General features: G+C 43.0%; 1 protein-coding gene and 1 non-coding gene across 2 annotated transcripts in view; one reads left to right on the plus strand and one right to left on the minus strand.

The window, feature by feature from the left end:
• Positions 1 to 17,100: 17,100 nt before the first annotated feature.
• Positions 17,101 to 17,231, minus strand: LOC112261955. The gene has a single exon (XR_002955258.1).
• A 496-nt stretch (positions 17,232 to 17,727) lies between these two features.
• map2k1 (mitogen-activated protein kinase kinase 1) overlaps positions 17,728 to 26,805 on the plus strand; it is a 63,679-nt gene continuing 54,601 nt past the window's right edge. Inside the window, exon 1 of the mRNA XM_042302090.1 lies at positions 17,728 to 18,126. Coding sequence (XP_042158024.1) covers positions 18,044 to 18,126 — 83 coding nt within the window. The 5' untranslated portion in view covers positions 17,728 to 18,043. The remainder of the gene's footprint in view (positions 18,127 to 26,805) is intronic.

Genomic DNA, 26,805 nt, shown 5'->3' on the forward strand with positions numbered 1-26,805 from the left:
GGGTCCTAGCTACATGGTCTGTAACCTGACTGTCTAGGGGGCCTAGCTACATGGTCTGTAACCTGACTGTCTAGGGGGCCTAGCTACATGGTCTGTAACCTGACATTATGTCTAGGGGCCCTAGCTACATGGTCTGTAACCTGACTCATTATGTCTAGGGGTCCTAGCTACATGGTCTGTAACCTGACTGTCTAGGGGTCCTAGCTACATGGTCTGTAACCTGACTGTCTAGGGGGCCTAGCTACATGGTCTGTAACCTGACTCGTTATGTCTAGTGGTCCTAGCTACATGGTCTGTAACCTGACTGTCTAGGGGTCCTAGCTACATGGTCTGTAACCTAGGGTCCTAGCTACATGGTCTGTAACCTGACTCGTTATGTCTAGGGGTCCTAACTACATGGTCTGTAACCTGACTGTCTAGGGGGGGTCCTAGCCTTACATGGTCTGTAACCTGACTGATTATGTCTAGGGGCCTAGCTACATGGTCTGTAACCTGACTCATTATGTCTAGGGGTCCTAGCTACATGGTCTGTAACCTGACTGTCTAGGGGTCTTAGCTACATGGTCTGTCTAGGGGTCCTAGCTACATGGTCTGTAACCTGACTCTGTCTAGGGGTCCTAGCTACATGGTCTGTAACCTGACTCATTATGTCTAGGGATCCTAGCTACATGGTCTGTAACCTGACTGTCTAGGGGTCCTAGCTACATGGTCTGTAACCTGACTCATTATGTCTAGGGGTCCAAGTTACATGGTCTGTAACCTGACTCGTTATGTCTAGGGGTCCTAGCTACATGGTCTGTAACCTGACTGTCTCGGGGTCCTACATGGTCTGTAACCTGACTGTCTAGGGGTCCTAGCTACATGGTCTGTAACCTACATGGTCTGTAACCTAGGGTCCTAGCTACATGGTCTGTAACCTGACTCATTATGTCTAGGGGTCCTAGCTACATGGTCTGTAACCTGACTGTCTAGGGGTCCTAGTTACATGGTCTGTAACCTAGGGACTGTCTAGGGGTCCTAGCTACATGGTCTGTAACCTGACTGTCTAGGGGTCCTAGCTACATGGTCTGTAACCTGACTCATTATGTCTAGGGGTCCTAGCTACATGGTCTGTAACCTGACTGTCTAGGGGTCCTAGCTACATGGTCTGTAACCTGACTGTCTAGGGGTCCTAGCTACATGGTCTGTAACCTAGGGTCCTAGCTACATGGTCTGTAACCTGACTCGTTATGTCTAGGGGTCCTAACTACATGGTCTGTGACCTGACTGTCTACGGGTCCTAGCTACATGGTCTGTAACCTGACTCGTTATGTCTAGTGGTCCTAGTTACATTTCCTTGGTCCAGGGCCAGCTCTGTCTCTCTTAATAATGTGTTTGTGCTTGCCGCCCAAAAGGTTATCTGTTATCTGTTCAGATGGTGACAAATATAAATATATACCGAAGTAAAACAACAAAAACACATGCCCAACTAAAGAGTTTAACTAACACAAAGAAACAAAAAGGCTTGGCTCAGCACTTAGACTTGGTTGCTGCTGCCCCCTGGAGGATGGATTGTAGAAGTGTATCCTGGGTAGTGTATCTATCTCTTAACACTAACCTTCCAAACATATCATAACACTTGATTGGAGGGAAGAGGTCCCTGAACCAACATAGAATTATATATGTTTTTTAATTCAACCTTTATTTAACTAGGCAACTCAGTTAAAAACGAATTCTTATTTATAACGACTGCCTACTCTGGCCAAAGATTGAGAACGCTCGGCCAATTGTGCACCGCCCTACGGGACTCCCAATCAGAGCCAGTTGTGATGCAGCCTGGATTTGAACTAGATACTGCAGTGATGCACTAAAATGCAGTGTTTTAGACCACTAAGCCACTCGGAATATCAGTTGTTTGTATTCATCCAACAGCAATTACTTTAACGATTTTTGACTTTGTCTATTTTTTTTACGAGTTTTATTTCACTTTATGTCAAAAAGACATTTACCAACTCCACAGCTTCCACCCCATATGACTTTCATAAATACAGCCAACTGTTGTTATATTGTCACGACCCTGGGTTTATAAGCGCCGATATCGACTCTGCCGCAGGAGCGTGCTTTCGGGGGACAGTCGATAGCGCGCAGGACTTCGGGTCTCGAAGGTCGATGGTTCGAGACCTGCTGTTTCATTACAAAATGTTCAGATGCCTAATCCCTCCAATCAACGGCAACTACTTGTCGTCTAATTTCCATGGATTTGAGAGAAGAGGTCTCTGAAAAATGAGCACGGTTACGTACATGCACACAATAATACGATTATTGTGGATAGTCAGATGAATATAGTAGTTTGTTTAAAACTTGTACATGCTTTGCAAGAATAACGATTTCCCCAATGATCCTGTTTCCATGGACACATCGGAAATCAGGCGTCCTGTTGGGACTTTTAATAAATGCAGAAAATCACCAATCAAAACAAATGTTCTACCACGGTGACCGTGTTATTTTTACTGGACTTGTATGCGAATTTGTATATGAATTACTTTCAGTTTTTCCTATAACACTTCACGCGCGCAGAAGAGGGAGGTTTACGCCACCGATGCTGCCACGTGCGCTGATCAAATACATCGCTGGAACTCTGATTCGGGTTTTTACATGTCCTAATAATTCCAAAGATCGCTCAGAAAACGAGGTGTTTAAAAATCAACGTATCCTTAACATCGACTTTTGACCTTATTGCTGATTAAAATAAGCAGAGTGCGGTATTTGCATGACTATTTCCACACTGCTAGAATGGTAGGATGGTAGGATGGTAGAATTATTACTGTGCATGTAAAACATACTCATTGTCAAATTGGTTTGAGATCTTTATGTGTTAAAAGCTTCACTCAGTCTAAAAGCTTCACTCAGTTCACTCAGAGATCTGACCAAACACAGGCACATCCACCCTGGGGAGAGGCCATTTGAACGTTCTGAACACCACCGACGGTGCAATTGACGTTTTTTCATTATTAAAAGGGAACGGCCTCCTAGAACCTTCTCTGGTTATAAAGGACTATATGGCATCGATATGAGAACCGTCAGAAACATTCATTCTAGTGACAACATTGGATAATGAATAGGATCATTTTGGTCATAAAATCAGTCTCGTCCAAAACGAGATATGCAAGTGAGTGCGTCACAACAGGTATGTATGGGTTTGGTATAAATTACTGGCTTTTACCAATGACGTCTGATTGTCCAGAGACAGCAAACAAGGCCGTGGTCCTGCCACAAGCTGACATGTGTTGTGGACATGTTGTCAAGTCTGCAATGCACGCACACTTGCTAGGCATAGGAGTGAAAATTGGGCTTCCATAAAGTTGATGCAAACTTTAATACATTCAACAATATTGTGCAAGATGGCAAGGAACAAACATTGATGGCTGTGACTGGTGTGAGCTAGCTAGCTACAGTGATATTTAAATGTACCACAGAAGAACCAAGAAATGAAAAGCAACGCCATGGCTGACTTTTTTTGAGCTTTTATGTAGATCTGCAATTATATTATGAAAAGAGAAGACCGGAAGATCATCAGTCTCCAATGCACCATCTGACAAGTTGTTCTATAGAGGAGCGAGAGGAAAGGTAAAACACATATCCTGTCTCACGTCTCCAATACATTTCTTGGTGCTTTCAGCGTTGACAGTATTAAAATACAACAACTCGTGTACATAAAAACACTAATGTAAACAAGCTATAAAATGAAATTTGCATTTATCCCGTTTAGACCTTAAGAGGGCTAAAACTACATCTCCCATAATGCAACGCCAGCATTTGTTTAATTTAAAAAAAATCAATAACAACGATAAAACTCTGAAAGTTACATGTTTCGATAGTCTCACACTCCCTTATAACAATATCTATAGCATTAACCTTCTTATGTTTTATTTATTTAACGTTATGGACTTCTAGTTTGCGACAAAATACCTTTCTCTCTAAAGCGTTTTTCTCAGACCGAGGAGAAGCGGAGCTGCACGGCTTGTACCAAAGTGTTAGTAGGTGACGCAGGCACCCGGATAAAATAAAAAATAATGTTAATATCATTTCAGCTACTGTAGCTGCCTAGTTAACATCAACAGGCAACAGTAGTAGTGCAACAATTGAAAATAGAAACTATAAGTAAAGTTCCTGGCGATTTATTTATTTCTCCTTTATTTAACCAGGTAGGCTAGTTGAAAACAAGTTCTCATTTACAACTGTGTCCTGGCCAAGATAAAGCAAAGCAGTGTGACACAAACAACACAGAGTTACACATGGAGCAAAACAAACATACAGTCAATAATACAGTAGAACAAAAGAAAACAAAAAGTCTATATACAGTGAGTGTAAATGAGGTAAGTTAAGGAAATAAATAGGCCATGGTGGTGAAGTAATTACAATATAGCAATTAAAACACTGGAATGGTAGATCAGCAGAAGATGAATGTGCAGGTAGAGATACTGGGGTGCAAAGGAGCTAAATAAATAAATACCATTATGGGGATGAGGTAGATAGATGGGCTGTTTACTAGTAAAACTGACTATCCTACCGATCCTCGACTTCGGCGATGTCATCTACAAAATAGCTTCCAACACTCTACTCAACAAATTGGATGCAGTCTATCACAGTGCAATCCGTTTTGTCACCGAAGCCCCATATACTACCCACCACTGCGACCTGTACGCTCTCGTTGGCTGGCCCACGCTACATATTCGTCGCCAGACCCACTGGCTCCAGGTCATCTACAAGTCCATGCTAGGTAAAGCTCCGCCTTATCTCAGTTCACTGGTCACGATAACAACACCCACCCGTAGCACGCGCTCCAGCAGGTGTATCTCACTGATCATCCCTAAAGCCAACACCTCATTTGGCCGCCTTTCGTTCCAGTTCTCTGCTGCCTGTGACTGGAACGAATTGCAAAAATCGCTGAAGTTGGAGACTTTTATCTCCCTCACCAACTTCAAACATCTGCTATCTGAGCAGCTAACCGATCGCTGCAGCTGTACATAGTCTATCGGTCAATAGCCCACCCAATTTACCTACCTCATCCCCATACTGTTTTTATTTATTTACTTTTCTGCTCTTTTGCACACCAATATCTCTACCTGTACATGACCATCTGATCATTTATCACTCCAGTGTTAATCTGCTAAATTGTAATTATTCACTCCTATGGCCTATATATTGCCTGCCTCCTCATGCCTTTTTTCACACACTGTATATAGACCTACGGTGTCATTGACTTGTTTGTGTTATTGGCTTGTTTATTGTTTACTCCATGTGTAACTCTTGTTGTTGTTTGTGTCGCACTGCTTTGCTTTATCTTGACCAGGTCGCAGTTGTAAATGAGAACTTGTTCTCAACTAGCCTACCTGGTTAAATAAAGGAACTTGTTCTCAACTGGCCTACCTGATTAAATAAAGGGAACTTGTTCTCAACTGGCCTACCTGGTTAAATAAAGGGAACTTGTTCTCAACTGGCCTACCTGGTTAAATAAAGGGAACTTGTTCTCAACTAGCCTACCTGGTTAAATAAAGGGAACTTGTTCTCAACTAGCCTACCTGGTTAAATAAAGGGAACTTGTTCTCAACTAGCCTACCTGGTTAAATAAAGGTGTTCTCAACTAGCCTACCAGGTTAAATAAAGGGAACTTGTTCTCAACTAGCCTACCTGGTTAAATAAAGGGAACTTGTTCTCAACTAGCCTACCTGGTTAAATAAAGGGAACTTGTTCTCAACTAGCCTACCTGGTTAAATAAAGGGAACTTGTTAGCCTACCAACTTGTTCTCAACTAGCCTACCTGGTTAAATAAAGGGAACTTGTTCTCAACTAGCCTACCTGGTTAAATAAAGGGAACTTGTTCTCAACTAGCCTACCTGGTTAAATAAAGGGAACTTGTTCTCAACAGCCTACCTGGTTAAATAAAGGGAACTTGTTCTCAACTAGCCTACCTGGTTAAATAAAGGGAACTTGTTCTCAACTAGCCTACCTGGTTAAATAAAGGGAACTTGTTCTCAACTAGCCTACCTGGTTAAATAAAGGGAACTTGTTCTCAACTGGCCTACCTGATTAAATAAAGGGAACTTGTTCTCAACTAGCCTACCTGGTTAAATAAAGGGAACTTGTTCTCAACTAGCCTACCTGGTTAAATAAAGGGAACTTGTTCTCAACTAAAGGTGCCTACCTGGTTAAATAAAGGGAACTTGTTCTCAACTAGCCTCCCTGGTTAAATAAAGGTGTTCTCAACTAGCCTACCTGGTTAAATAAAGGGAACTTGTTCTCAACTAGCCTCCCTGGTTAAATAAAGTTGTTCTCAACTAGCCTACCTGGTTAAATAAAGGGAACTTGTTCTCAACTGGCCTACCTAGTTAAATAAAGGTGAAATAACAAAATAAATACAATTTAAAAAAAAAAAAAAAGATAACTAACCCGGATTTCCCAAGTTAAGTAGCTACTTTTTATGAGAACAGACAGGTTGTTTGGGTTATCTCTTGCTCTCGATAGAACTCAGGCCCTGTACTGTAATGGGAGTCATGATCAACGGCTAGGTTAGTTGGCACTAGCTACCAGGCTTCGTCTGCTACTAGTGCTAAAACAACATACATGTTCTCCTAAAGAAAAAAAAAAATATATATATATCTTGTGTATTTTCTACAGCAAAAATACACGAAGGGTGGTACTTGTCTAGCCTGAGTACCTGTCTTCTTTATCTAAACAGGTGACACGTATGTGTCAGCGAGCATTCAGCAACTTAACAGTACACAGCTGGTTGCATAGTTACAGGGTCAGCGCTACTGACCTGAATCTAGTCTGTCCTTAGTCACTCTGTTCAGTATAATTACTTCCAAACTAGAGGGAAGTAAAAAAATTTATCTCTCTATGTTTGAGTGGTTTTATATATATATATATATTTATATATTTCCATTTCAGTAACAGGCTACTTACAAAAAACCTGGTGTGTTTGTTGTTCATTCAGCAGTGTCGGCGGGAACCCCTCCAACCATATCAGGAGTAGAAGGCTGCGGCAGACCTTGGCAAGGCAACAGACACATTTCAGGTTGGTCACATTTGATCTGGTCATAGGTCAAAGTACTATCACTTGTCTGCCCTGGAATTCACCTAACACCTACCATCGATAATGTAATCAGTGCTGTGTTTTCTACAGATGGAGGACGGGAGAGATGGTTTGTCATGGAGTCCCCTGACTGACTAACCGACAGGTTGATACAGATGGAGTCCCCTGACTGACTAACAGACAGGTTGATACAGATGGAGTCCCCTGACTGACTAACAGACAGGTTGATACAGATGGAGTCCCCTGACTAACAGACAGATTGATACAGATGGAGTCCCCTGACTAACAGACAGATTGATACAGATGGAGTCCCCTGACTAACAGACAGATTGATACAGATGGAGTCCCCTGACTGACTAACAGACAGGTTGATACAGATGGAGTCCCCTGACTGACTAACAGACAGGTTGATACAGATGGAGTCCCCTGACTGACTAACAGACAGGTTGATACAGATGGAGTCCCTGACTGACTAACAGACAGGTTGATACAGATGGAGTCCCCTGACTGACTAACAGACAGGTTGATACAGATGGAGTCCCCTGACTGACTAACAGACAGGTTGATACAGATGGAGTCCCCTGACTGATAGACAGGTTGATACAGATGGAGTTCCCTGACTCACTAACAGACAGATTGATACAGATGGAGTCCCCTGACTAACAGACAGATTGATACAGATTGGAGTCCCCTGACTAACAGACAGATTGATACAGATGGAGTCCCTGACTGACTAACAGACAGATTGATACAGATGGAGTCCCCTGACTAACAGACAGGTTCCCTGACTCATACAGATGGATGGAGTCCCCTGACTAACAGGTTGACAGATGGAGGAGTTGACTGATACAGATGGACTGACTAACAGGTTGATACAGATGGAGTTCCCTGACTCACTAACAGACAGATTGATACAGATGGAGTCCCCTGACTAACAGACAGGTTGATACAGATGGAGTCCCCTGACTAACAGACAGATTGATACAGATGGAGTCCCCTGACTGACTAGACAGGTTGATACAGACAGATGGAGTCCCTGACTGACTAACAGACAGATTGATACAGATGGAGAACCCTGACTGACTAACAGACAGGTTGATACAGATGGAGTTGACTGGAACTGACTAACAGACAGGTTGATACAGATGGAGTCCCCTGACTAACAGACAGGTTATACAGATGGACTGACTAACAGACAGGTTGATACAGATGGAGTCCCTGACTGACTAACAGACAGGTTGATACAGATGGAGTCCCCCCTGACTAGACAGATACAGATGGAGTCCCCTTGATACAGAGGTTGGAGTCCCCTGACTAACAGACAGGTTGATACAGATGGAGACAGGTTGAACCCAGATGGACTGACTAACAGACAGGTTGATACAGATGGAGTCCCCTGACTGACTAACAGGTTGATACAGATGGAGTCCCCTGACTGACTAACAGACAGGTTGATACAGATGGAGTCCCCTGACTGACTAACAGACAGGTTGATACAGATGGAGTGACTGACCCAGGTTGATACAGATGGGACAGGTTGATACAGATGGAGTTCCCTGACTCACTAACAGACAGATTGATACAGATGGAGTCCCCTGACTAACAGACAGATTGATACAGATTGAGTCCCCTGACTAACAGACAGATTGATACAGATGGAATCCCTGACTAACAGACAGGGTAATACAGATGGAGTCCCCTGACTAACAGGTTGATACAGATGGAGTTCCCTGACTCACTAACAGACAGATTGATACAGATGGAGTCCCCTGACTAACAGACAGGTTGATACAGATGGAGTCTACTGACTAACATACAGGTTGATACAGATGGAGACTACTGACTAACAGACAGGTTGATACAGATGGAGTCCCCTGACTGACAGGTTGATACAGATGGAGTTCCCTGACTCACTAACAGACAGATTGATACAGATGGAGTCCCCTGACTAACAGGTTGATACAGATTGATACAGATGGAATCCCCTGACTAACAGACAGGTTGATACAGATGGAGTCCCCTGAGTAGACCTAACAGGTTTCTACAGATGGAGTCCCCTGACTAACAGGTTGATACAGGAGAGAGTTTGTCATGGAGTCCCCTGACTGACTAACAGACAGGTTGATACAGATGGAGTCCCTGACTCTGACTAACAGACAGGTTGATACAGATGGAGTCCCTGACTGACTAACAGACAGATTGATACAGATGGAGTCCCCTGACTGACTAACAGACAGGTTGATACAGATGGAGTCCCCTGACTGACTAACAGACAGGTTGATACAGATGGAGTCCCCCTGACTAACAGACAGGTTGATACAGATGGAGTCCCCCTGACTAACAGGTTGATACAGATGGAGTCCCTGACTCACTAACAGACAGGTTGATTGAGTCCCCTGACTGACTAACAGACAGGTTGATACAGATGGAGTGACTAACAGACCCCTGACTAACAGACAGGTTGATACAGATGGAGTCTGACTAACAGACTGACAGATAACTGACTAACAGACAGGTTGATACAGATGACTAACAGACAGGGACAGATGGAGTCCCCTGACTAACAGGTTGACATGGAGTCCCTGACTCACTAACAGACAGATTGATACAGATGGAGTAACAGACAGGTTGATACCCTGACTGATACAGGTTGATACAGATGGAGTCCCTGACTCACTAACAGACAGATTGATACAGATGGAGTCCCCTGACTAACAGGTTGATACAGATGGAGTTCCCTGACTCACTAACAGACAGATTGATACAGATGGAGTCCCCTGACTAACAGACAGGTTTATACAGATGGAGAATCTGACTAACAGGTTTCTACAGATGGAGTCCCCTGACTAACAGGTTGATACAGGAGAGAGTTTGTCATGGAGTCCCCTGACTGACTAACATACAGGTTGATACAGATGGAGTCCCCCCTAACAGACAGGTTGATACAGATGACTAACAGACAGGTTTATACAGATGGAGTCCCCTAACTGACTAACCGACAGGTTGATACAGATGGAGTCCCCCCTAACAGACAGGTTGATACAGATGGAGTCCCCTGACTGACAGATTGATACAGATGGACTGAGTCCCCTAACTAACAGACAGGTTGATACAGATGGAGTCCCCTGACTGACTAACAGACAGGTTGATACAGATGGAGTCCCCTGACTGACTAACAGACTGGTTGATACAGATGGAGTCCCCTGACTCACTAACAGACAGATTGATACAGATGGAGTCCCCTGACTAACAGACAGGTTGATACAGATGGAGTCCCCTGATAACAGACAGGTTGATACAGTCCCCTGACTAACAGACAGGTTGATACAGATGGAGTCCCCTGACTAACAGACAGGTTGATACAGATGGAGTCCCCTGACTAACAGACAGATTGATACAGATGGAGTCCCCTGACTAACAGACAGGTTGATACAGATGGAGTCCCCTGACTCACTAACAGACAGATTGATACAGATTGATACTGACTAACATACAAATTGATACAGATGGAGTCCCCTGACTAACAGACAGGTTGATACAGATGGAGTCCCCTGACTAACAGACAGGTTGATACAGATGGAGTCTACTGACTAACAGACAGGTTGATAGTCAGGATTCTCCATCTGTAACAGGTTTCTACAGATGGAGTCCCCTGACTAACAGGTTGATACAGGAGAGAGTTTGTCATGGAGTCCCCTGACTGACTAACAGACAGGTTGATACAGATGGAGTCCCCTGACTGACTAACAGACAGGTTGATACAGATGGAGTCCCCTGACTAACAGACAGGTTGATACAGATGGAGTCCCCTGACTAACAGACAGGTTGATACAGATGGAGTCTACTGACTAACAGACAGGTTTGATACAGATGGAGTCCCCTGACTAACAGACAGGTTGATACAGATGGAGTCTACTGACTAACAGACAGGTTGATACAGATGGAGTCTACTGACTAACAGACAGGTTGATACAGATGGAGTCTACTGACTAACAGACAGGTTGATACAGATGGAGTCTACTGACTAACAGACAGGTTGATACAGGATACATGGTTTGTCATGGAGTCCCCTGAAACAGATGTCTGAACTAGAGACCTTGCTCTCAGCATTACAATGATACTAGTACTTGTCATCATCTTCTGTTATTATTGAATTTAATAGTAGAGGGGGGTGACCCTGTGTATTCTTCAAACTTGTCAGGGAACTGTCCTATATGGGACACCATACGAAGGGATACTGACTAATATGCAGCGGCAGCGTAGCCTATTGGTTAGAGTGTAGAGGTGGCAGGGTAGCCTAGTGGTTAGAGTGTGGAGGTGGCAGGTAGCCTAGTGGTTAGAGTGTAGAGGTGGCAGGTAGCCTAGTGGTTAGAGTGTAGAGGTGGCAGGTAGCCTAGTGGTTAGAGTGTAGAGGCGGCAGGTAGCCTAGTGGTTAGAGTGTAGAGGTGGCAGGTAGTCTAGTGACACAAGTCATTTTTCCAACAATTGTTTACAGACAGATTATTTTGACTTATAATTCACTGTATCACAATTCCAGTGGGTCAGAAGTTTACATACACTAAGCTGACTGCCTTTAAACAGCTTGGAAAATTCCAGAAAATGATGTCATGGCTTTAGAAGCTTCTGATAGGCTAATTGACATAATTTGAGTCAATTGGAGGTGTACCTGTGAATGTATTTCAAGGCCTACCTTAAAACTCAGTGCCTCTTTGCTTGACATCATGTGAAAATCGAAAGAAATCAGCCAAGACCTCAGAAAAGAAAAGTCGACCTCCACAAGTCTGGTTCATCCTTGGGAGCAATTTCCAAACGCCTGAAGGTACCACATTCATCTGTACAAACAATTGTACGCATGTATAAACACCATGAGAGGTGAGAGGTGGCAGGTAGCCTAGTGGTTAGACCACACCCCTCTTTTGGGGATTCAGTAATGTCTGCTGTATTTCTTAATGAGCACCATGAGAAACACATGCAGCTCACCTTAAACATGCAATAGTAGGCGTTGCAATTTTAAGACGGTCCCTTAACCCTCACAAGGTTAAGGGTTTAGCTACATTTCGTCTTAAAAAAGTAAATATGACACCGCATTTGAAAAAAAGGGTTGTAACTTGTTCACTATCGTTAGCTGATTCAGAATCTGCCATTTATATTGAACAAAAATATAAATGCAACATGTAAAGTGTTGGTCACATGTTTCATGAGCTGAAATAAAAGATCCCAGAAATGTTCCATACGCACAAAAAGCTTATTTCTCTCAAATGTGTTTCCATCCCTGTTAGTGAGCGTTTCTCCTTTGCCAAGATAATCCATCCACCTGACAGGTGTGGCATATCAAGAAGCTGATTAAACAGGATGATCATTACACAGGTGCACCTTGTGCTGGGGACACTAAAAGGCACCTTGTGCCACAGATGTCTCAAGTTTTGAGAAAGTGTGCAATTGGCATGCTGACTGCAGGAATGTCCACCAGAGATGTTGACAGAGAATTGAATGGTAATTTCTCTACCATAAGCCGCCTCCAACATCGTTTTAGAGAATTTGGCAGTGCGTCAAATCGGCCACACAACCGCAGACCACGTGTAACCACGCCAACCCAGGACCTCCACATACGACTTCTTCTTCTTCCGACTTCTTGGAATCATCTGAGATCAGCCACCCGGACAGCTGATGAAACTGAGGAGTATTTTTTGTCTGTAATCAGGTTAGCTAGCTCAGGGATGCTACAACAACATTGTGAAACATCTGGGGGGGGGGTCCTTAAGGAGAGGTTTGAGAACTATTAGGGCTAAACACTGAGTATACAAAACATTAGGAACACACTGTTCTTTCCATGACATAGACTGACCAGGTGAAAGCTATGAGCTATGAGCAATCCAGGTGAAAGCTATGAGCTATGAGCAATCCAGGTGAAAGCTATCTCTTATTGATGTTGTTAAATCCACTTCAATCAGATGTAGATGAAGGGGAAGGAGAAAGGATAGTCCTTTCCCGCAGTCAATGACCAAAAGTGCCTTCTTTGCCCTCATGGATGGAACGTTACTAATATTTTTCAGCATGAATAAACATAATTTTTTTAAATGTCGAAATACAGTGTTTCTATGTCAAACAGTTTTGTTGCGTTTCAGTCTTCTGTGATGTATATAAAGTGTAATATTGGGATGCAAACTCAAAATTGAATATTTTTAAACTATATCTGGTACAAGTGTCTTCTTTTGTTTTTGTGAGGTGGATACTTTAGTTTCAAAACTTGTTTAAGATAAATAAATAAATAAATAAACACTGAATGGGCAAGACAAAATAATGTACGTGCTTTTGAACTGGGTGTATGGTAATAGGTGCGAGGCGCACCAGTTTGTGACAAGAACTGCGACGTTGCTGGGTTGTTCACGCTCAACAGTTTCCTGTGTGTATCAAGAATGGTCCACCACTCAAAAGACATACAGCCAACTTGACACAACTGTGGGGAAGCATTGGAGTCAACATGGACCAGCATCCCTGTGGAACGCTTTCGACAACTTGTAGAGTCCCGATGAATTGAGGCTGTTCTGAGGGGAAAAGGGGGTGGGGTGCAACTCAATATTAGGAAGGTGTTCCTAATGTTTGTTATACTCAGTTCACTATTCTACAAAAGTTGTACACTAAATTGGGAAAAGGGTGCAATTTGGGATGCAAGCAAACGAAACAGCCAGAATGATCATAAACCTGACGTCTATAGTGGTACAGTGAAACAGGCTGTGTCGTCAGCCATAACGGACACAGAGGAAGGACACATTGAAACATCCAGCCCAAAGCAGGAGGTTTAAAAAAAATACTCTTTTAGTCGCCAAAGCAGGTCTTTAACGTGATCTTGTGAAGATGCCAAATTGCAGTATTATTGTATTATGTTTGACAAACAACTGATCAGTAGGCAGTAGTCAATATGTTGAGATAGAATAGAACAGAATAGAACAGAACACGAAAGTAATAGAATAGAACAGAATAGAATAGAATAGAACACAGTAGAATAGAACAGAACATAATAGAAAATAATAGAGTAGAATAGAACACAGAATAGAATAGAAAATAATAGAGTAGAATAGAATAGAAAATAATAGAGTAGAATAGAACACAGTAGAATAGAACAGAACATAATAGAAAATAATAGAGTAGAATAGAACACAGTAGAATAGAATAGAAAATAATAGAGTAGAATAGAACACAGTAGAATAGAACAGAACATAATAGAAAATAATAGAGTAGAATAGAACACAGTAGAATAGAATAGGAAATAATAGAGTAGAATAGAACACAGTAGAATAGAATAGAAAATAATAGAGTAGAATAGAACAGAATAGAATAGAACACAGTAGAATAGAACAGAATAGAATATAAAATAATAGAGTAGAATAGAACAGAAAATAATAGAATAGAACATAATAGAAAATAATAGAGAAGAATAGAACACAGTAGAATAGAACAGAATAGAATAGAACAGAACATAATAGAAAATAATAGAGTAGAATAGAACACAGTAGAATAGAACAGAATAGAATAGAAAATAATAGAGTAGAATAGAACATAATAGAAAATAATAGAGTAGAATAGAACACAGTAGAATAGAATATAAAATAATAGAATAGAACAGAACATAATAGAGTAGAATAGAAAATAATAGAATAGAACATAATAGAAAATAATAGAGTAGAATAGAACACAGTAGAATAGAATAGAAAATAATAGAGTAGAATAGAACACAGTAGAATAGAACAGAACATAATAGAAAATAATAGAGTAGAATAGAACACAGTAGAATAGAATAGAAAATAATAGAATAGAACATAATAGAAAATAATATAGTAGAATAGAAAATAATAGAAAATAGAGTAGAATATGACACAGTAGAATAGAAAATAATAGAGTAGAATAGAACACAGTAGAATAGAATAGAAAATAATAGAGTAGAATAGAACACAGTAGAATAGAATAGAAAATAATAGAGTAGAATAGAACAGAATAGAATAGAACACAGTAGAATAGAACAGAATAGAATATAAAATAATAGAGTAGAATAGAACACAGTAGAATAGAACAGAACATAATAGAGTAGAATAGAACAGAAATAAGCTAGATTAACACTCTGCTCTCTATCAGAAGAGATGCATGGTTGATGATATTACAAATAATCATATTTGTATGTTTCTAAGTTATTGCGTCCTTCCTTTTCTGTGACAGAGTTACCTAAATCGGATAGAATCTGAAAGCGTTGCCGTTGTACTTGTGCAAACAACTCTGTGTGACACAACAGAGAAATGGAGAAAAGCAAATAGCTTGGAACAACAGCTTTAATGACAGTAATGGGCTCTTATATGTTTCTGCTGCAGTGACCCAGAAGAGAAGTGTGAGTGAAATCAAGTGATATCAAATGCCTCCTCCGATTCAGATGCTATATTTGTGCTCATGGCAATTTTACCCATTGAACCACAATATGACAGAAGCAACTGAAACAGTGTGTAGTAGGTATTAAGACATGCAGTTCTGTCCAAGTTTAAAACTTTTTGTAAACCTCCATTAGATACAGCCGAAGTAGGAAGTTCACATACACCTTAGCCAAATACATTTCAGTTTTTAGCATCTTTAACATCCTGACTGACATCTTGAGATGTTGCTTCAATATATCCACATCATTTTCCTGCCTCATGATGCCATCTATTTTGTGAAGTGCACCAGTCCCTCCTGCAGCAAAGCACCCTCATAACATGATGCTGCCACCCCTGTGCTTCACGGTTGGGATGGTGTTCTTCGGGTTGCAAAGCCTCCCCCTTTGTCCTCCAAACATAATGATGGTCATTATGGCCAAACGGTTCTATTTTTTGTTTCATCAGACCAGAGGACATTTCTCCAAAAAGTACAATATTTGTCCCCATGTGCAGCTGGTTTTTTATGGCGGTTTTGGAGCAGTGGCTTCTTCCTTGCTGAGCGGCCTTTCAGGTTAAGTCGATATAGGACTCATTTTATTGTGGATATAGATACTTTTGTACCTGTTTCCTCCAGCATCTTCACAAGGTCCTTTGCTGTTGTTCTGGGATTGATTTGCACTTTTCGCACCAAAGTACGTTCATATCTAGGAGACAGAACGCGTCTCCTTCCTGAGCGGTATGAAGGCTGCGTGGTCCCATGGTGTTTATACATGCGTACAATTGTTTGTACAGATTAATGTGGTACCTTCAGGCGTTTGGAAATTGCTCCCAAGGATGAACCAGACTTGTGGAGGTCAACTTTTCTTTTCTGAGGTCTTGGCTGATTTCTTTTGATTTTCGCATGATGTCAAGCAAAGAGGCACTGAGTTTTAAGGTAGGCCTTGAAATACATCCACAGGTACACCTCCAATTGACTCAAAGTATGTCAATTAGCCTATTAGAAGCTTCTAAAGCCATGACATCATTTTCTGGAATTTTCCAAGCTGTTTAAAGGCACATTCAACTTAGTGTATGTAAACTTCTGACCCACTGGAATTGTGACACAGTGAATTATAAGTGAAATAATCTGTCTGTAAACAATTGTTGGAAAAATGACTTGTGTCATGCACAAAGTAGATGTCCTAACCGACTTCCCAAAGCTATAGTTTGTTAACAAGAAATGTGTGGAGTGGTTGAAAAACGAGTTTTAATGACTCCAACCTAAGTGGATGTAAACTAGTTTTAATGACTCCAACCTAAGTGGATGTAGACTAGTTATAATGACTCCAACCTAAGTGTATGTAGACTAGTTATAATGACTCCAACCTAAGTGTATGTACACTAGTTTTAATGACTCCAACCTAACTTCAGACTTCAGACTTCAACTGTATTTACCACATATCAGACATATGACTCAACAAATGCAGTAGATAAGTATCCAATACACACCCACATTTGTTCACAATCAACTAACAACACATTCGTTTCAACAGTTGCAGTAGTAATGAAAGTCAAATATCAACTTTTATTTCTGAACAATTGTGTGCAAGAGAGAGATTATTTAGCAAAAAAATAAAATAGAAAAATTCAGTTGTATGGAACCATCGCACAGGGATCCCAATAACTTGTTAGGTCCTGTCGGTGAGCACCAGTATCATTCTCTGTGGCGTCATGGACAACAGCACACGTATTCAGTACTGCAGATTATACTGATCAACCACAATATGCCATGATGGGATTTGAACCCACAATACTTTGGTTCAAAGGGAAGTGCCTTACCCACTGGTCCATCGAGAAACAACAGTCACTTTGTTGCCCCGTTGAAATAAATACCCATCTCATCTATGTCAGATATTAGGTTGAAATAAATAAACAAAAAATATATAATTAAGTGAATGTTATGTCATTACGGATTAGATTAAAGTCATGACTCTTATCATAATCAAGGATAGTTTGTTCAGCACGAAGCATAGGCCTACACACTTCTAACATTTATGAGAAAAAAAATCGAACGAGATTTTCAACTGGGAAACATTTAGCTTTTTGGCTTGAATGGGGTTAGTCTTTTAAAGAAATCCGTCTTCTTCTGTTACTTCGAAGTTATTCGTGTACGGTATGGTAATACCACTGTGGTCCAATAGGAGACGCACTTCTCCACACTACGCTGCCCGGAAGACCGGCGTAAATATTGGCGTGACGTGACATCTCACAAACCATTCCCCACCAGTGCCATCTTCTCATTAACAAGTAGAGAAGATATAAAATAATCGTCTATATCTTTCACTGTCATCTAGTCAGTTCAGTAATCTTATATTTGATTATTTTTGCACAAAATCAGAGAATATCCGCGTGAATTATAATTTCAATTGATTCACCTATCATTCGGGTGAATTATTTAACCCCCGGCGAGTTTGGATTGTTTTTGACAGGCAGCAAAGTAAACACCAGAGGCACGGAACAACACCCCGGTTATTTTGTCTGGTCGGGTTTATCGTTTTTATAAACAAGTTTAAAAAGAAGTGTGGAAGACAGGATGCAGAAGAGAAGAAAGCCTGAACCGATCCAACTCAACCCTATTCCCGATGGAAACACTGTCAACGGCACTGGTGCCACGGAGTGAGTAGCCCAGTCTAGAGACAGGTCTATCTGGATGTGGTGGCAATGATTGATGTCAATCATTTCTGTCCCGTAATAGTGAAGTAATCTTTAGCCTACATTTGCCCAATTTGTACTTTAAGTTGGTATTAGATGGGTATATTTTTGTGTTGTAATTATAGTTTTATTAGTATATAAGATAGTTAATGTTCCAATGTGATTTTCGCTTTCTTCTGTCTTATCGTGTGTGGAGGGGGGGCAGGCAGGCGCACCTCAGAGCCATACATGAAGTTATATGACTTTGCTTGTTTGCTTCGGTGTGTTTAGCATAGATGTTACAGGCTTTGGTTTTCCACTTAGATTTCGAGGTTGGACGTTAGCACGTGGGGGGCCCATTGTTTAGGCGTCACCTCGTTAGTCAGTATGTTACACCTGTGCTGACTTGTCATCTCATTAGTCAGTATGTGTTACACCTGTGCTGGCTTGTCATCTCATTAGTCAGTATGTGTTACACCTGTGCTGGCTTGTCATCTCATTAGTCAGTATGTGTTACACCTGTGCTGGCTTGTCATCTCATTAATCAGTATGTGTTACACCTGTACTGGCTTGTCATCTCATTAATCAGTATGTGTTACACCTGTGCTGACTTGTCATCTCATTAGTCAGTATGTGTTACACCTGTGCTGACTTGTCATCTCATTAGTCAGTATGTGTTACACCTGTGCTGGCTTGTCATCTCATTAGTCAGTATGTGTTACACCTGTGCTGACTTGTCATCTCATTAATCAGTACGTGTTACACCTGTGCTGACTTGTCATCTCATTAATCAGTACGTGTTACACCTGTGCTGACTTGTCATCTCATTAATCAGTACGTGTTACACCTGTGCTGACTTGTCATCTCATTAATCAGTACGTGTTACACCTGTGCTGACTTGTCATCTCATTAATCAGTACGTGTTACACCTGTGCTGACTTGTCATCTCATTAATCAGTACGTGTTACACCTTTGCTGACTTGTCATCTCGTTAGTCAGTACGTGTTACACCAGTACTGGCTTGTCATCTCGTTAGTCAGTATGTTACACCTGTACTGGCTTGTCATCTCGTTAGTCAGTATGTTACACCTGTACTGGCTTGTCATCTCGTTAGTCAGTATGTTACACCTGTACTGGCTTGTCATCTCGTTAGTCAGTATGTGTTACACCTGTGCTGACTTGTCATCTCGTTAATCAGTATGTGTTACACCTGTGCTGACTTGTCATCTCGTTAATCAGTATGTGTTACACCTGTGCTGACTTGTCATCTCGTTAATCAGTACGTGTTACACCTGTGCTGACTTGTCATCTCGTTAATCAGTACGTGTTACACCTGTGCTGGCTTGTCATCTCGTTAGTCAGTACGTGTTACACCTGTGCTGGCTTGTCATCTCGTTAGTCAGTACGTGTTACACCTGTGCTGGCTTGTCATCTCGTTAGTCAGTACGTGTTACACCTGTGCTGGCTTGTCATCTCGTTAGTCAGTACGTGTTACACCTGTGCTGGCTTGTCATCTCGTTAGTCAGTACGTGTTACACCTGTGCTGGCTTGTCATCTCGTTAGTCAGTACGTGTTACACCTGTGCTGGCTTGTCATCTCGTTAGTCAGTACGTGTTACACCTGTGCTGGCTTGTCATCTCGTTAGTCAGTACGTGTTACACCTGTGCTGGCTTGTCATCTCGTTAGTCAGTACGTGTTACACCTGTGCTGGCTTGTCATCTCGTTAGTCAGTACGTGTTACACCTGTGCTGGCTTGTCATCTCGTTAGTCAGTACGTGTTACACCTGTGCTGGCTTGTCATCTCGTTAGTCAGTACGTGTTACACCTGTGCTGGCTTGTCATCTCGTTAGTCAGTACGTGTTACACCTGTGCTGGCTTGTCATCTCGTTAGTCAGTACGTGTTACACCTGTGCTGGCTTGTCATCTCGTTAGTCAGTACGTGTTACACCTGTGCTGGCTTGTCATCTCGTTAGTCAGTACGTGTTACACCTGTGCTGGCTTGTCATCTCGTTAGGGATATCTTTAACCTTTTTAACACACGGGGGGATATCTTCTGGCAGCAAATATTTAGTGTATCCACCACCATGTCTTCACTAGCATCAATTGTTTTTCTCAATTATTATTCGCCTCCTCACAGGAGATTCAATTAACTGCTCTTAAGTTTTTTTGCCACGTCAATCTCCTTCATCCTTACAGGGCACTCCAGGAACTCTGGGATCATGATTCCCCACCTCAATCTCCTTCATACTTACAGGGCACTCCAGGAACTCTGGGATCATGATTCCCCACCTCAATCTCCTTCATCCTTACAGGGCACTCCAGGAACTCGGGGATCATGATTCCCCACCTCAATCTCCTTCATCCTTACAGGGCACTCCAGGAACTCGGGGATCATGATTCCCCACCTCAATCTCCTTCATACTTACAGGGCACTCCAGGAACTCTGGGATCATGATTCCCCACCTCAATCTCCTTCATCCTTACAGGGCACTCCAGGAACTCTGGGATCATGATTCCCCACCTCAATCTCCTTCATACTTACAGGGCACTCCAGGAACTCTGGGATCATGATTCCCCACCTCAATCTCCTTCATACTTACAGGGCACTCCAGGAACTCGGGGATCATGATTCCCCACCTCAATCTCCTTCATACTTACAGGGCACTCCAGGAACTCGGGGATCATGATTCCCCACCTCAATCTCCTTCATACTTACAGGGCACTCCAGGAACTCTGGGATCATGATTCCCCACCTCAATCTCCTTCATCCTTACAGGGCACTCCAGGAACTCGGGGACCTCCATTCACCCAGCGGGTCAGACGCCGGGGCACCAACCACACCAGGCAATATCTTCAGGTCTTCAACCTGAACATCTGTCGTCACCCCTGAGATGACTCCTTTGACGGGTGTCTCTACTCTGAAGTTCAAAACACAAAACTTCTGTTGTCCGGGTTTCTTTTGAAGCTCACTGCAATCTTTCCTCTGTTCTTCAGAAATACAATGAATCAAAATAAAGACCACTCCCGTTCACTCTGACGCCACTTTTCCAAGTACATACTTCACAATTTTCGACACCTCAAACGGGTTTCCCACATATGCGTCCTTACTCAACAAACGCATCCCAACAAGAAGCGATTCATTGTCATTCATAAACGTATCCTCAACTCCAATTTTAGATCATTTCCTTTTTTGTTCCAGTTTTCGCTACTACTGTTGTCCATTCAGACCATTCCTCTTCACCAACTTTTGTTCGCTGCTTGATTGGAACTGTATCCACTTCCGCCATCTTTCTCCCCCTGAGTTTGGTACTGAATCAACAAGAAGATGAAACTTGCGTCATCCCTACAGTTGACCAATCACGGATGAAGGGGGAGTAGACTTTGACTCTGTATGCTGCAGCGTTAAAATTTCCCTTCACTGGAACTAAGGGCCCCTAGACAATTATTCATCCTCCACCAAACTTTACAGTTGGCACTATGCATTGGGGCAGGTAGCGTTCTACTGGCATCCGCCAAATCCAGATTCAGACTGCCAGATGGTGAAGCGGGATTCATCACACCAAAGAATGCATTTCCACTGCTCCAGAGTCCAATGGCGGTGAGCCTTACACCACTTCAGCCGACGCTTGGCATTGGGCATGGAGATACTAGGCTTGTGTGCCCATTTCATGAAACCCATTTCATGAAACTCCCGGCAAACAGTACTTGTGCTGACGGGTCGGAACCTAGCAGGGCAGAAATTTGATGAACTGACTTGTTAGAAAAGGTGGCATCCTATGACGGTGCCACGTTGAAAGTCACTGAGCTCTTCAGTCAGGTCATTCTACTGCCAATGTTTGTCTATGTCTACGAATCCACTCATTTAAAGGGGTGTCCACATACTTTTGACCACGTAGTGTATTATTATATTGTGTATAGCGTATCATCTTGAATGCATGACATTTATACACTATGTGCACCATCAACTGTGCTCAGTAGCTTTTAGACGAGGCAGCGAGACTGTACTGTTGGAGCTGTGATGTGTGAGTCTCACAGAAAGGCTATAATGTGGACATGCCAAATGGCACCCTATTCGCTACGTAGGTCACTCTGAGACAGAGTGCTATTTGACATGCACGTGTGCTGTCGTCTTCTAGAACAGTCCGCTGACTGCATGTCCTTGGGCTTTGTTGTGGAAGGCCTGAGTCATGTTGCCTGCTTCAAGTTCCCTCGTCACTTTAGTGTGTGGGCTGCGGTGTTCCAGCTATTGTTGACTCTCCCACGCCTCTCCTTGTCAAGGGTTACTCTGCTCCACTCCTCCCTCCCGTCTCCTCGTCCCCTCTCTTCTCTCCTCTCCTCTCCTCCCATCTCCTCTCTCCTCTCCTTCCCTCTCATCCTCTCTCCTACCCTCCCCTCTCCCCTCCTCTTCTATCCTCTGCCCTTCACCTCTCCTCCCCTCCCGTCTCCTCTCTCCTCTCCTTCCCTCTCCTCTCATCCTCTCTCCTCCCCTCCCCTCTAACCTCCTCTTCTATCCTCTGCCCTTCTCCTTCCCTCTCCTCTCATCCTCTCTCCTACCCTCCCCTCTAACCTCCTCTTCTATCCTCTGCCCTTCACCTCTCCTCCCCTCCCGTCTCCTCTCTCCTCTCCTTCCCTCTCATCCTCTCTCCTACCCTCCCCTCTCCCCTCCTCTTCTATCCTCTGCCCTTCACCTCTCCTCCCCTCCCTTCTCCTTTCTCCTCTCCTCTCGTCCTCTCTCCTACCCTCCCCTCTCCCCTCCTCTTCTATCCTCTGCCCTTCACCTCTCATCCCCTCCTGTCTCCTCTCCTCTCCTTCCCTCTCCTCTCGTCCTCTCTCCTACCCTCCCCTCTAACCTCCTCTTCTATCCTCTGCCCTTCACCTCTCCTCCCCTCCCCTCCCGTCTCCTCTCTCCTCTCCTTCCCTTCCCTCTCATCCTCTCTCCTACCCTCCCCTCTCCCCTCCTCTTCTATCATCTGCCCTTCACCTCTCCTCCTCTCTCTTCTCCTTTCTCCTCTCCTCTCATCCTCTCTCCTACCCTCCCCTCTCCCCTCCTCTTCTATCCTCTGCCCTTCACCTCTCCTCCCCTCCTCTCTCTTCTCCTTTCTCCTCTCCTCTCATCCTCCCTCCTACCCTCCCCTCTAACCTCCTCTTCTATCCTCTGCCCTTCACCTCTCCTCCCCTCCCGTCTCCCTCTCTCCTCTCCTTCCCTCTCATCCTCTCTCCTACCCTCCCCTCTAACCCCTCTTCTATCCTCTGCCTTCACCTCTCCTCCCCTCCCCTCCCTTCTCCTTTCTCCTCTCCTCTCGTCATCTCTCCTACCCTCCCCTCTAACCTCCTCTTCTATCCTCTGCCCTTCACCTCTCCTCCCCTCCCGTCTCCTCTCTCCTCTCCTTCCCTCTCATCCTCTCTCCTACCCTCCCCTCTAACCTCCTCTTCTATCCTCTGCCCTTCACCTCTCCTCCCCTCCCTCCCTTCTCCTTTCTCCTCTCCTCTCGTCATCTCTCCTACCCTCCCCTCTAACCTCCTCTTCTATCCTCTGCCCTTCACCTCTCCTCTCCTCCCCTCCCCTCCCGTCTCCCTCTCTCTCCTCTCCTTCCCTCTCATCCTCTCTCCTACCCTCCCCTCTAACCTCCTCTTCTATCCTCTGCCCTTCACCTCTCCTCCCCTCCCCTCCCTTCTCCTTTCTCCTCTCCTCTCGTCCTCTCTCCTACCCTCTCTTTTCTCCTTCTTCTTCTCCTTTCCTCTCCTCTCCTCCCTTCTCCTTTCCCCTCTTCTCCTCCCCTCTCTACCCCTCCCATCTCATCTCCCCCCTTCTCCACTCTTCTTATCTCCCGCCTTCTCCTCTCTAAATGAGAATGAGGAGCTAAGCCCGAGGCTGAACATTGTGTGTGTGTGTGTTCCTGCCTATCTCATTCTAGTACCTCTCCAATTACTGAGTCGTGCTATAACTAATTAGCTGTCCTGGAGACATGAAAGAACATAATATTATTATCACACTATGACTGCATTTGTATTCAAGTGCAGAAAAGGAGAGCAGCTTTCACACTGATGAGAAACTGATTTAGCATCTAAATAGATTTTTTTTTTTTTTTAACCTTTATTTAACTAGGCAAGTCAGTTAAGAACAAATTCTTATTTTCAATGACGGCCTAGGAACAGTGGGTTAACTGCCTGTTCAGGGGCAGAACAACAGATTTGTACCTTGTCAGCTCGGGGGTTTGAACTTGCAACTTTCCGGTTACTAGTCCAACGCGCTAACCACTAGGCTACCCTGCCACCCCAAAGATGAAGAAGTAAGAGGCTCTTGTGGTTGCTGCTTTTTAGCTGTGGGTCAGGGTTGTTACAACATGGAACCACAGTAGGGTTGTTATGAACATGGAACCACAGTAGGGTTGTTACAACATGGAACCACAGTAGGGTTGTTATGAACATGGAACCACAGTAGGGTTGTTATGAACATGGAACCACAGTAGGGTTGTTATGAATATGGAACCACAGTAGGGTTGTTTGGAACATGGAACCACAGTAGGGTTGTTATGAACATGGAACCACAGTAGGGTTGTTTGGAACAAGGAACCACAGTAGGGTTGTTATGAACATGGAACCACAGTAGGGTTGTTATGAATATGGAACCACAGTAGGGTTGTTATGAATATGGAACCACAGTAGGGTTGTTATGAATATGGAACCACAGTAGGGTTGTTATGAATATGGAACCACAGTAGGGTTGTTATGAATATGGAACCACAGTAGGGTTGTTTGGAACATGGAACCACAGTAGGGTTGTTATGAATATGGAACCACAGTAGGGTTGTTATGAATATGGAACCACAGTAGGGTTGTTTATGAATATGGAACCACAGTAGGGTTGTTACAACATGGAACCACAGTAGGGTTGTTATGAATATGGAACCACAGTAGGGTTGTTATGAATATGGAACCACAGTAGGGTTGTTATGAATATGGAACCACAGTAGGGTTGTTATGAATATGGAACCACAGTAGGGTTGTTATGAACATGGAACCACAGTAGGGTTGTTATGAACATGGAACCACAGTAGGGTTGTTATGAACATGGAACCACAGTAGGGTTGTTATGAACATGGAACCACAGTAGGGTTGTTATGAACATGGAACCACAGTAGGGTTGTTATGAACATGGAACCACAGTAGGGTTGTTATGAACATGGAACCACAGTAGGGTTGTTAACATGAACATGGAACCACAGTAGGGTTGTTTGGAACATGGAACCACAGTAGGGTTGTTATGAATATGGAACCACAGTAGGGTTGTTACAACATGGAACATGGAACCACAGTAGGGTTGTTACAACATGGAACATGGAACCACAGTAGGGTTGTTACAACATGGAACATGGAACCACAGTAGGGTTGTTACAACATGGAACATGGAACCACAGTAGGGTTGTTACAACATGGAACATGGAACCACAGTAGGGTTGTTATGAATATGGAACCACAGTAGGGTTGTTACAACATGGAACATGGAACCACAGTAGGGTTGTTACAACATGGAACATGGAACCACAGTAGGGTTGTTACAACATGGAACCACAGTAGGGTTGTTACAACATGGAACCACAGTAGGGTTGTTATGAACATGGAACCACAGTAGGGTTGTTACAACATGGAACCACAGTAGGGTTGTTATGAACATGGAACCACAGTAGGGTTGTTACAAAATGGAACCACAGTAGGGTTGTTATGAACATGGAACCACAGTAGGGTTGTTATGAACATGGAACCACAGTAGGGTTGTTATGAACATGGAACCACAGTAGGGTTGTTACAACATGGAACATGGAACCACAGTAGGGTTGTTACAACACGGAACCACAGTAGGGTTGTTACAAATGGTAACCTAGCTGTATCAGTGTTGTCTAGTTGTAACCTAGTTGTATCAGTGTTGTCTAGTTGTAAATGGTAACCTAGTTGTATCAGTGTTGTCTAGTAAATGGTAACCTAGTTGTATCAGTGTTGTCTAGTTGTAACCTAGTTGTATCAGTGTTGTCTAGTAAATGGTAACCTAGTTGTATCAGTGTTATCTAGTTGTAAATGGTAACCTAGCTGAATCAGTGTTGTCTAGTTGTATCCTAGTTGTATCAGTGTTGTCTAGTTGTAAATGGTAACCTAGTTGTATCAGTGTTGTCTAGTTGTAACCTAGTTGTATCAGTGTTGTCTAGTTGTAAATGGTAACCTAGTTGTATCAGTGTTGTCTAGTTGTAAATGGTAACCTAGTTGTATCAGTGTTGTCTAGTTGTAACCTAGTTGTATCAGTGTTGTCTAGTAAATGGTAACCTAGTTGTATCAGTGTTGTCTAGTTGTAACCTAGTTGTATCAGTGTTGTCTAGTTGTAAATGGTAACCTAGTTGTATCAGTGTTGTCTAGTTGTAAATGGTAACCTAGTTGTATCAGTGTTGTCTAGTTGTAAATGGTAACCTAGTTGTATCAGTGTTGTCTAGTTGTAAATGGTAACCTAGTTGTATCAGTGTTGTCTAGTTGTAAATGTAACCTAGCTGTAAGTGTTGTCTAGTTCTAAGTTGTATCAGTGTTGTCTAGTTGTAAATGGTAACCTAGTTGTATCAGTGTTGTCTAGTTGTAAATGGTAACCTAGTTGTATCAGTGTTGTCTAGTTGTAAATGGTAA

This window comes from Oncorhynchus tshawytscha, linkage group LG01, assembly GCF_018296145.1.
Source record: "Oncorhynchus tshawytscha isolate Ot180627B linkage group LG01, Otsh_v2.0, whole genome shotgun sequence".
Taxonomy (NCBI): domain Eukaryota; kingdom Metazoa; phylum Chordata; class Actinopteri; order Salmoniformes; family Salmonidae; genus Oncorhynchus; species Oncorhynchus tshawytscha.